We start from the raw sequence: 12,959 nt of genomic DNA on the forward strand, positions 1-12,959 counted from the left end.
TCTCAGATCTGTTTCCAAACTCTGACTGCATACCCATGCAATAGCCTTATTCTTAGCAGATCTTACCTCAGTGTCGTAAGTGTTTCTCCAGGATCCTCAAAAAAGATAATTTTCACACCAAAAAAAATTAAAAATCAAATTTGTAGAAAAAGAAAAATAATGTCAAAATAAGGTCTGAAGAGAGAGAGAGCAAACTTTGTCATGAACCAAAAGTTTTTTTGAAATCTAAAAAGTGCACGTAAATAGTTAAAACAACAGAACACACAATAGTGACAAGGAAAAACAGAAAGACTGCAATGTCCTGAATGACAGAAAGGAAAAGTCAGAGGAAAAGAGAGGAGGAGAGTTGACCCAAAGTGGAAGAGGCTTACTTTGGGAAGGGAAATGAATGGGATGCAAGAGTGGGTGGAAAAGAGAGAGGGAGAGATGGGAAGAAAGAGTGCAGACAAGTAAAATGCTGCAAGAGGAAGAGGACAGAAAGAGCAGAAGTGAAGAGAAAGAATGAGAGAAGGGCACTGGATAGGAATAAGAGCGTGTTGTGAGAGGAGGAGGAGGAGAGGAGGAGGAGGAGGAGGAAAGTGAAGCCTTGATTCCCCCCCTTCAATGAAATGTGATTCCTTTATGCGGAATATGAGAGCGAGCGAGAGAGAGAGAGTGAGAGAGACTGAGAGAGAGAGCGGGTAGATGGAGAGTATAGGAGAGGGGGAGGGCTACAGAGAGAGAGAGCGAGCGAGAGAGAGAGAGAGAGAGCACAGGAATGGAAAGGAGGGGGGTGGAGGAGGAGAGTGGCGCATTTCTTTGAATAGAGAAAAAGGTTAACAACATAGATACGGTGCATGTAGAGGCTTTTGGGTCTGAACGTGCAGGATTGTGGACGAGACCTGGCAACGCGGCACGCGGGCGGACGTGCTGACCCAGGAGAGGAAGCAAATAACTCTGGCTTTTTTTTTTTTTTTTTTTTTTTTTTTACTGCAGCAGAATTCATTCACTTTTATAGCGCACTCTCCTTTTCGATGCCTGCTTTTCCCTCCTCCCTCCCTCCTCCTCCTCCTGTTCCTCCTCCACTCTCCCTTACTCATTCACCTCCCTCCCTCCCTCCCCCCCCCTTCCATCACTGGGGAAGAGACAATGTTACACTAGCTGTTCACTGTAACTGCCTGTAGTGAGGGACTAAGTGAGGGCACAACCGTGCTGCATTCACTTTCTTTCTGCCTTTCGTTTTTCCTTTTTTTTTTCAGAGGAGGGTCCCACTATCTCTCTATGTCCATCACATGCTCTCTCTTTCTCTCTCTCTCTCTCTCTCCATCCTCCAGTCTTTGTCTGTGCCTGGCTTGTTTTCCTGATTGCGATTTGTTCCGTCCTTTTCGATCCCTCCATTAAAAATCAGATTTATGGCCTCCCCCCCTCTCTCCTCTCTCTTTCTGCCTCAGTCACCTCCTCCTCCTCTCTCCCTCTCTCTCCCTCCCACTCTCACTTCCCTCTCTCTATACCTCCCTCTCTTCTTCTTCTTCTTCTCTCTCTCTCTGTCTCTTTCTTTACACACACACATGCAAACAAGCACGCACAATGCATGGGAGAAGTGGCAGAGCGCGCTGACATAATTGTGCATCACATGAATGTTAAGGCAGGAGGGGGGAGGAGGTGTAGAGGAGCGGGCTGCAGCAGTGTGTGTAGCATGCACATAGACTGATTGAGGAGATCTAACATTAGTACGGACACTGCACTCTCGGGAGGCAATTAACACACACACACACATTCACACACATTCACACACACACACACACAGTGCTGCGCCACCTTACGTCAGAGAGGCATTTCGGAGGAAGGAGAAGAGAAGCAGGGAGATGGATCCCCAATTTAATACCTCCTCTCTTTCTCTCCCATCCCTCTGTCACTCTCTTCTCTTTCTCATTCTAATTCTCCTTTCTCTCTCTCCTACACACACACACACACACACACACACTTACTTCCCCGGCTCCCTTCTCTTGGGTGCCCAGGCAGGCAGAGGGGGAGGGGGGGGGGGGGGGGTCTGCATGTATAAGTGTCATAGTGGCCTAATTAGGGAGAGGATTTGAATGAACACTGAGTTGAGCATCAACCGGATCAATTTAGAAATCATTGTCGACTCCCAAGAATAACAGTGGGACCAAGTGGCTGAATGAGAGCAAGTGATGATGTTTAAAGTAATAGTTCAGAGCAGGAAAAGAGGAAAAGGGATGTGGATGAACGGTGTGTTTGGGACTCCTATCACATTACAATAGGCTGGATCACTGTAAATGACTGTCTCAACTATTCTCATCACTGTGGTGTTAGACTGAGATGATGTTGACTCATATGAAGCTGCTCAAGCCACCTGTTTTAACACATATGCTGTTTCTAATAAGTTGATGGCATCTCTATTCCTCAAGATGCTTCGTTAAAACAACTTTGCAGCCAGTCTTTTCCATGTCAGATTCCCTGTCACTCATCACTGCACCTGCACAAGGTCACGTTGCGCCCTCCTATTAGCAAATTACCAAGTGAATGACTGCATATCTGCCCTATTAGCGTGTAATTCTCAGTTTCTATTGCAATGTTGATGTTTAATCCACATCTATTTCTCCCTTCTGCTAAAATTTCTGCCCTTTTTCTCTCCCCGCAGACTCCTCAGACTCCTCCCTCCTCCTCCCTTCGGTTTCTCTCATCCTCTCCCTCCCCCCCGGTCCTCTATGCTCAGTTCGGTGTGTGTATCCTCTTTCAAAGGGCGCAAGGGTGGGAACAAGTCGTCCAACAAAGCATGTTACAGCGCAGACATGACTTGTCCGTCGGAAAGCGAGAAAATCGTGATAAACTGCGGGGGGGTGCGGCATGAGACCTACCGGAGCACCCTAAAAACGTTGCCCGGTACCCGCTTATCGTGGCTTACCGAGCCGGACGCGTTCAGCAACTTCGACTACGACCCCAAATCAGACGAGTTCTTCTTCGACCGCCACCCGTCGGTCTTTTCCTTCATCCTCAACTATTACCGCACGGGGAAGTTGCACTGTCCCAACGATGTGTGCGGTCCCTTGTTCGAGGAGGAGCTGGCCTTCTGGGGCATCGATGAGACAGACGTGGAGGCTTGTTGCTGGATGAATTACCGGCAGCACCGGGATGCGGAGGAGGCGCTGGACAGCTTCGAGACTCCCGAGCCGGACGCGCCGGACGACGACCCCGCGCTGGGGGGTGCGGACGGGGACTTGAAAAGACTGTGCATGCAGGAGGACGCGAGGAAAGCGGGCTGGTGGAAAACCTGGCAGCCCAAAATCTGGGCACTTTTTGAAGACCCTTATTCCTCCAAATATGCCCGGGTGAGTTCCCCATGTCTCTCCTCAAGGGACCAACTTGTTTCCACACTGTTATATTCTGCCACATGATGCCTCATGCCACCACTTGAGTCATGATAAGTTTTAAAAACTTTGTAAAATGTTCTCTCCATATTACCATCATAGCTATTTATTGCAGAGAAATTTCCCTTCATCATTAACTAGAGGCCACTTACTGTTGGTATCTATGTCATCCTTGACAGTAGGCTTGTATTAAATGGCAGGATATAGACTCACGGATATTGAATAATTAATGTTGATAGCATAGGAAAAATGGAAAATGGTATGGCAGCTATATCTATTGGTAGATGGCTACTAGTTGATATTACAAATGAGGTTTTTGTCAAACACATCATTTCCATTTCTTCTGCTAGATATATTACATTTCAGACGAGCTGGATTCACACTGAATGCCTTTTTTTATTGCTATCATAATTCCTATCGCCGTATTCTGGTACTTGAACAGGTTTAATACATATCTGCTTCCAAACGCAGCATCCGCTGCGCCTCCTGCATCCAAACGCCTTCATTAGGTGCTATTTGTCCGTTTACGATGCACATCAGAGCGCCGTATTTCATGTTAGTCTTATTTATTGAAGCACCTAACTGAGGAAGCTCATACGACCCCGAAGCCTCAGTGCTGAAGTACATGTCTTTCCCCCCATTTGCCCTTGGTAGTAATGCTACTCTCCGCTGGGTTGCTTTGTGCCAATCCCCTGTCCCAGATGAATCCTACATGCCTTTTACGCACGGGCTTTATTGCTTTTACGCAGCCGTTACTGTACATTGGAGTATCTTTCACTGTTTTCATGTAAATAGTGAATGATTTGCCTCTTATCAGCAAACATTTGATGACCCTCTTTGATCGTGCAATATATATATATTGAGTTACAATATGAGTAACAAGTAGCCTAGACAGTCTTTTTGATCCGTGTTACATGAAAACATTCAGTTGAAGTATACAGGCTTGTGGCTCTTTTTTTCTTGGAGCCTCCAGGTAAAGACAAAGCCATCTTCTTGATTATAACTGCTTTGATTTTTTGTTTGTTTTGTGTATTCAGTCATGTCGTTTGATCATCCCTGTCATACCCTTCAACGCTGATGTTAATACAGTTATTTTCCTCCTCATGAGGACGTGTGATGACCCACAGACATTGTGAATGCATACATGGGTCTACATACAAACCCAGACAGTCAGCAGACACCTGCAGTGGCCAGACATTCATGCCATCACATGGTATAAAGAGCTAAATGCTGTGTGTTTTTGAAAAAACACATTTAAAGCACAATAACATTTGCATACTCAGCAATATGTACTGGATTTACAATTCACATTTGGTTACATCACAGAGAAAGAAAGACATTGGCTCTCTCTCTCTCTCTCTCTCTCACACACACACACACACACACACACACACACACACACACACACACACACACACACACACACACACACACACACACACACACACACCACCTCTTCCCACCTCTGGCACTGGGCACGGGTCCACGTACCTGGATTGTGTTCTCCCCAGAGGAAGAGGAAAGTGTCAGGCTGTGATGGACAGATAGTCTGGATCAGGCCACCTGATCCGTCCCCCTGCTCTCACTGGGCTTTGGGATCAGGTAGCAGGAAGTACCTCTCTAACTGTCACTCTTGCCCCATCGGACACAGCGTCCCAATCGGATTGATTTCCGACCCACTCCACCCCCCCCCCCCCCACCCCACCCCACCCCACCCCACCCCACCCCACCCCACCCCACCCTTTCCCGCTTCACATCTCTCAACCCAACAGTTCACCATGGACCGGCTCTGTGCAGAATGTCCCATAGTTGGAGGGGAGGCAGCTTCAGGTTGGACGCTTGGGATTTGCAGATTCACTTCAAACCACACTATAGATAGCTTTGTATGACAGGCAGATGGCAAAGATTAGTTTCAAATGTGCATGTAAACAGAGAAACTACATGCTTGGACCAAGTGGATTTGGCGTTGGATGCTGATTTGGCTTCTCCTCGTGACATACAGCAGCATTTCTATAGCTTGGATACAAGTTACTGTACCTGCTGCCTTGTCACCAAAGGCCATGCTGTGTTATGTAATGTACAGTTCAGCATATCTACTGGTTACAGTGGCCAAGATCTCATGAATCATACAGTATCTAAGCAGCTTAATGGTTGGAGATAGCGGTGTTGATGACTCCATGTTGGGGTTATGCAGAGCGCAAAGCAGGTAGTAGGTGGGATTCATTACAGCGCCTGCACAGCGCCGGCTCTATTTGTGGGTGAACGCAGCCCCATTTCTCTCTGTAGGTTTAATATGCCAGCGCTATACGTCAAACAGCGATGTGACCCAGATCACTCGTTTTTCCGCCCTCGCTCTTTCTAAAAGTATCCGAGTCCATCATGGCAGAACCTTTTGGTGTTTTTTTGCCTGAGAGATGTATGTATGTTACGTGCGGAGAGTAAGACAGAGAGATAAAGAGACAGAGAGGTGTAAAAAAAAAAAAAGAGGGAGAGGGGGATGAGAAAAAGCTGGACAGGGGAAGAGAGAGGAGATAGTGATGTGGAAATGCAATGAGACAGATGAGAGAGAGACAGAGAGGGAAGAGGGAGACGGGGGAAATAAAGGGAGACCGAGGAGGAGAGACGTTTCTCTAATGATTTAAGGGATTTTGTTTGCATGGCTGTGATGTAATGCATCAGCGATCAATGTTTTGATCAGAGCGGTTATTCATATTATCGCTCGACATGCAAGGCTTTTTTCCCTCCCCTCCTTCGTGCGTGATCGCGTGGGGCTCGCTCATGGATATACCGTAGTAGCACACGCAGCTACACACATGTACACACACACACACGCACACACACACACACATACATACATGCTGGTGTCTGTGCTGGCTTTTCTGCTGCAGTAGACACGGGGAGAGAGAGGAGGGGGAGCAGTGGAGAAAGAGAAAGGGGGGGTGAGAGAGAGTGAGAGGGATAGGCAGAGCAAGGGAGATGGAGAAGGAGTGAGATAGTGGAGAGAAATACAGAAAGAGAGAGGCTGAGAGGGACACGGATGGAGAAAGAGTAGGACAGAGAGAGAGAGAGAGAGAGAGGGAGAGAGAGAGAGAGAGCGAGAGGAGCAAGGGGGGTATTGAGATAAAGAGGGAGGCGGCGACAGCCATAGAGAGAGAGAGAGAGAGAGAGAGAGAGAGAGAGAGAGAGACATTGGATGATGGGGGTGGGGACCCCTGTTTTAGCATCTTCGATCAGCTATGAAGGCTTGAGCCATCCAATCTTCCCAGCCTGGCCCTCCTGCCTGCCTATTGATTGATATTTTATTGATTATCCTCTCTTTTTGTCTGTTTTAAAACCATTCTTTCTCCCCCTATCACCCTCTTAAAACCTGAGAATGCTTAAGGAGACTTGGTTCCGGTGCTACTGTACGGTAACCTGACCATTAACCTATTGACGCAATTTATGAATGCATATGTCTCGTGCTTTATGATGCACTATACAATACATCTAATTTCTTTATTGATCCAAGCCTGGATGACACTGAGTTTTGCAGTGCAATTAAGCAGCAAAAGAGACTTGGAGCGTATAAACCTGTCAGCCAAGTTGTAACACGCTTGACATTTTGATTTTGTCTATTGTCTATATTTTGTGCTTTATTTTGGCCCTCAGTTTCAGGTTTTTGTGACCAATTGTTTTCAATTGCTATTTTTAACTCTTATCTTCCTGAATGGCAATGGTCCTAATTGAATAACTAAGGATTTACCAATATCCATGAACTGTGTGGTTATTGTTTTGGTGTCAGTGTGTTCTTACTGAAGCAGAGGAAATCTAATTTGATGTTATCACTTGACAGTTATCACATTGCCTATATGGTGCTGAGCTCACATGGAGGAGAGAGTTACTCATAGACAAACATCACAAGAACATTGGGCAAATGGAAAACTGAAATGTTCTCATAATTGAAATGACATTGAAGTACCAGTTTAAAGCTTGTTCAATATGTGAAATGGGCATGGATAGGCTTGTGCGGTCAGATTTGCACTACAAATACTCTGAATCACATACGTCAAAAAGGAAGTTACAACATTTTTGAATAACCATTTGGTCATCAAAGATTTATATACAGTAATACACTAGTTAACATTCTCATAGATACAGAAAATAGATTATAGAGACACAGAATTTGCTGAAAATTGCTTTCCCCTTTCAACACACTCTGCTTACCTGTATGATGAACAATTTTGAGTCCATATTAATTCTACTTGTGACCATTTTGATATCATGTCATATCATTTAGTCCCACAGTATCATAGGTTTAGTTTTGGTCACTTGCAGTTTAGCATGAGAAGGAGACAGTTGTCTTTGTCAGCATATCTCCTGACAAAGTGCCATTTGTAGCTCAGCATGTACAAGATGCCCCTTAGCCCCCTCCAAATCTGACTTTGTGTGCTTTGTATTTGATTTGCGCTCGTTTTGGGGGCAGCACCGCGTCCCGCTCCGCTGTCCAGAGCCCCTCCCTGAAGGTCATGTCTTGTGGTTCATTGTTTGCTGTTCTTTTCCACTGTGTTCAGTGCCGGAGCGCACACTGCTGTCATAAACACAAATATGACCTGCCACCGCATCGGACAGCCTCAGAACAGGTTGTCTCTGGGTAGAAAACCACTGTGCCGGACAGAAAATAGAAGAAAAGATGTATAGATAGGCTTGCCTATATATATAGGCATGGTGTTGGCCAGAAAAAAACAATGCTTGGGGCAGGGTTTGGGTGACATTACCATTTTCGTCAGGGACATTGCATCACATTTTTTTTGGGGGGAGACAACCTTATGACTAAGAAGCTGAGCGCTGTGTGGGGTGGAAAGATGGTATTTAGGGACAGACACAAGTAAGCGTTTGAAACAGGAAGTGATAATTGGCGAAATATCCACTTTAACACCTACGCCGGGAAGCTCTTGAATTTCACGTTTCATAAAAGCACACTGTCCTCTTTTGATTTAAACAGATATCTCACACTCTCTTTTTTACTACAGTATTAGGTCACTTCTAATTTTGCATTGCCTTGTGAGATTTTTTTGCACCAGTTTTAAGCAGCTCCACCTACAGCACCTCCCAACTCTGCTCTGGGTTTTTATGAGAATTGTGCTGAAGGTGACTGTTGATTGTGTGTGCAGGTCCCAGCCAATCATAGCAGGCCCTGGCCTCTCTCTCCCTCGCCTCTCTGCTCTGCTATTTGTTGCGCGTCCCCGTTGTGCTTCATGCTGTGTTCTCTGTAAAATCACAGCCAACATCATTCTCATGTTAAAGGGGTGCGGCTCACCCTAAAACCATAACAAGAGACTCTTATCCTCATGATGAGAACACCCTAGTTGTTCCACTGTCAGCAGTGATGTGAAATGGAGATAATTTCCAGCTACTTTAAGGGTGCTGTTTTGCTAACTGAAAGGTTAAGGTTTTAAGTGCGTAGAATTAAACTTTAACTTTCAACAGCAGGGTTTTGGTATTCTTACTCTATTGAAAGGCCTATTTCCCACTTCCATTCTTGTTCTTCTCCCTGCGGATTGCATCTGAAAATAGCAAAGAGAGGGAAGGAGGCCTTAATCTCATTCTCTGGTGGCAAATCTAGTCCTCCATTACTGGTGAGAGGATGAGATTTTGTACTTGTATGACCATTCAGCACATAAGCAATACTTAGTAAACACAGGTCTGGAAATAGCTACTGCACTTTTGCGGTGTTTTTGTCTGGGTGGTACAGTAGCCCGCTTGTTCAAACCCATCGTACCCCCCTTGAGAGCGAGATGGAGAGAGATATTCTTAAGTGCTAAACAAGTTTATTATGGTGAACTGTTTTCGTCAGGAGAGGGCTGTTGGGAAGGGCATGACAAACAATTAGTCAAGTTAACTTTCCTGCCTGCATTAGGGATATCCATCGTGTTCTGCTTCAATTTTCCCTGACGAGGTTTTGTACCCCGGGCCTTCTCATGTTGTGTTCATATCCTCAGATATCCGAGTCCCTCTGTTTTCAGTCCTGCCTGGTAATGTGAGCGCTGTCTGTTGGTGATATTTTACTGGCTAGATGCTTGATAGCGTGCAACAAGGAAAGATGTGACATGCCCATTGTGCTGAATAACTGAGACGCACATGCAAAGAAGTAAAAACGGGAAAAGACGATCTTGTCAAAGTTGCTTTTGGACTTCATTAACTGCATTAACAAGTAGTATTCCAGACAGGAGCAATTAGCATGTTGTGTGATTATGTTACAAAAATTGCTTCCCCCATCACTCCAAATACTCCCTCCTTGTCTTTATCTCTCGCTCAGCCATCTTCCTCCTCCTCCTCCTCCTCTTCTCCCTCGGTCCATTTAGCCATGCTAGTTATGTGCTGAATCAGCGCTCCACATCACTGTACAGCCAGTCAATTAGTTGGTAAAACGTTGGACAATTCTACTCTTATGCTTTGGAACTGAAATGTTTTAGGACACTGGCGTGGCTGGAGAGCTCACATGGTGCCAGAGCCGATTACAGTGGTGGGAGTCTGAATTCTCTAAATGGGGCAAAATCTAGTCACATCACAAGAGAGCGAACAGTGCATTGTGTACTATATTCACACACACACACACACACACACGGCCACACGCATACACATACACACACTGACACACACATAAGAAAACAAGTAGCGTACACACATTTACCTGCACAGGTAAAACCTTTTTTAATTGCACACAATTCCTCAACACAATTCCTTACAGGTCCTTGCACTGCATCAGAACTGCAAGGTACTCAATTATTCATAAGCAATTCAGGCCATACTGTAACTAAACAAAGACCAGAAACACCTTCACGCACTCATGCATGTTATACTACACACTCTTAAACACCTTCTCACTCACCTTTACACATTGGCCTATACTCTGTATGTGTTGCTGCCCATAAACCATTCTGCTGAGCGTTCACACTTACAGCATGCACATAAATCACTTCATTTGACACGCCTCTACATGTAACCTTGTAGACCACATTCACTACATGCAGAATGCAAGTCTCAAAACCACAAAAAACATGTTTGACAGCAGCTGACAGATGAAGTTGATCTTCCCAAATTCCAATCCGTCATGATGTTCCGATCATGCAACTAAATGATTTTATGGAGATTTTAATGATTTTTTTTTTCAAATTCACAATGGCTGGGCATTTTGTTAACATTTTATAGTATGTAATATAAAAAAAACAAATACTTTATTCGCGAGTATTTCAAACCTAATCTGTAGCCAATTACCATGTCAAATGTATGACATGATTGATTTTTTTTTATGGATTTGGATTGTACTGTATAGTCTTCACAACCCACTCAAATAAGGCAAGACTAACCTGCTGATGGTACCCGTGCTGTGGCTCAACACATCTGGTTAACGGTTTCGTGTGTTGAGTGTCTATGCATGGTTGGCCACGTGTCGTTGGCCTGTGGCACTTTAACAGTCGAGCTGGATCCCTGCTCATTCCCTTGGAAAATGACATTGGAGCGCGTCACTGGGACAATTCCTGTGTGACCATCTGCTTCCTAGTGATTGTCCCTCCTTTCCAAGTGGCAGTGGAGTGGAGGCAGAGCGCGCGTGCCACTGAATGACCACTTTAAGGGGGAATGTAGTCTAGCGAACGGCGGCTGTGTAAAATGTCCGATTTGGGAGGGGATTTGATGGAAATATCTCAGATCGCCCTGTGGAGTTCTTGTGAAGGTCTCATACCATTTTGACATCTTGGGCCATTTTGCACCTAAACATTTTTATGTATAACGCTTGGAGGGACTGATGGTTAGATACATGGAGTGCTCTTGTTTACTAGAAAATCCTCTGGAATCTGTCCTTTACATACATGCGTTGTGTGTGCACCTCCCATGACTTATGAAGGTCTGAGATAGATAGATTAAGGACAGTGAAAGACTGAAGCACAGACAGACAAAGAGAGAGAGAGGGAGAGAGAGAGAGAGAATGAGAAAAAGAGGAGGAGGAGGAGGAGGCACTCGGTCATCACAGCTAATAGAATAGGCACAGCTTCGCCCAACTAGCTTTCAGGCTCTCAGACAATAAGCAGGAGGACAGGAGGGGGACAAGAGAGCAGTGGGACGGACGGAGAAAGGTGAGGGAGGGAGGAAGAGGGGAGGACCAGCCGAGAAAGAGGGGGGCTGCGTCGCAAGGACAAATGCACATAGTACGCTGCAGTAATCTGGATCGAATACAAAGCAGACGAGAGGGAGCGGACGCGAGTGCAGCCCGCTCACCTCCACACAGCATTTGTTTGTCTTCAGAAATGTTTGACAGGACTGCAGTGGGAATGAAATGGAGGGGACCTTAACGCTGCAGAGCAGAGACGACACTGTGACGTGTCGACCGGAGAGCCTTGTGTGTGTGTGTGTGTGTGTGTGCATGTGTGTGTGCGTGTGCGTTTGTGTAGGAGAGCTCACCGATTCCACTGTAGTGTGTCAGGGAGTTGAGTCATTCAGGGAATCTCTGAAACAGAAGTCTGTGTTGTGATTGAATTTTACCGGTATCACTTTCAAGAGCACTGACCTCAAAGATTCAGCGTTTCTAGGACTCAGAAAATAAAGTATACGAAAGGATTACCTGCAGCTGAAGCTAATTATCCCTCTCAGTTCATGGCAACCTCCCCCCAAACTCCATTGCTCCTCCCTCTCCTCCTCCTGCCTCTCCTGACAATCAGGCGTTTGATGAGTCTCGGTGCGTACATACATGGCACGTATAGCATGTGCTCACGTGTTTAACATGCATGCAAACACACGTACTTCCTAAATACACGTGCAATTCTCACCTCCTCCTCGTCACCCCTCACCCCCACCCTCCTCCCCTCTACTCTTACCCCCCCTCTCCCCTTGTTTTCCCCTCCTCACCTCTCCTGCCCTTCATTATCCCGCAGTGTCCCGTGTTGGGTGACCCCTAGCAGGGGCTCTCTTGTCCTGGCTCAGGCCCAGCAGGGCTCCGGGGCCCCACAAATCCCCCTCCCCACCACACACACACACACACACACACACACACACACACACACACACACACACACACACACACACACACATACACACACATACACCCATGTCGATTCCATTTCCCTTGAGTGCTGACATGGTCGGAGCTCCTTCGAACACTTCTCTCTTATATATATATATCTATATATTGTGCTACTTCCCCTGGTGTTTGTTACTCACCTCTTCCCCCAGGTAGTCATCAGATCCCCCCTGATGGGAGAGAGAGAGGGTTCGGGAGGGAGGATGGGTCGCAAGGGTTTGCTATCTCCCCTGCTATTGTTTTCCGCCTATTGTTAGTCTGTCGTTTTCAGCTGTCATGGATCCCCTGTTTGAAATGAGCTGAGGGGCGACTGGATCAATGCACCTTGAAATCCAGACTATTCTTCAATGGTAGAGGCACCACACTCAAATCCTCTCTCTTGACTGTTTAGCCCCTTGAACTCTGATTTTCCCCTTAAATTTCCCCTTAAGTAGCTACTGTACGACAATGTCACATACATATTCTGTATCTGCTTGATCCAGTGCCTCATTGAACTTATATCACGCTTACATTGAGTGAAATATTCAAACCAAAGACGG

At 45.9% G+C, this 12,959-nt stretch overlaps 1 protein-coding gene across 2 annotated transcripts in view; it reads left to right on the forward strand.

Annotated features, from left to right (window-relative positions):
- Window positions 1-2,693: 2,693 nt before the first annotated feature.
- The window catches only part of LOC139918037 (voltage-gated potassium channel KCNC1-like), a 41,378-nt gene continuing 31,112 nt past the window's right edge, over window positions 2,694-12,959 (forward strand). For both annotated transcript variants that reach the window (XM_071907294.2, XM_071907292.2), the window contains exon 1: window positions 2,694-3,329. In XM_071907294.2, coding sequence (XP_071763395.1) covers window positions 2,709-3,329 — 621 coding nt within the window. In that variant the 5' untranslated portion in view covers window positions 2,694-2,708. The remainder of the gene's footprint in view (window positions 3,330-12,959) is intronic.

Source organism: Centroberyx gerrardi, chromosome 20 (genome assembly GCF_048128805.1).
Source record: "Centroberyx gerrardi isolate f3 chromosome 20, fCenGer3.hap1.cur.20231027, whole genome shotgun sequence".
Taxonomy (NCBI): domain Eukaryota; kingdom Metazoa; phylum Chordata; class Actinopteri; order Beryciformes; family Berycidae; genus Centroberyx; species Centroberyx gerrardi.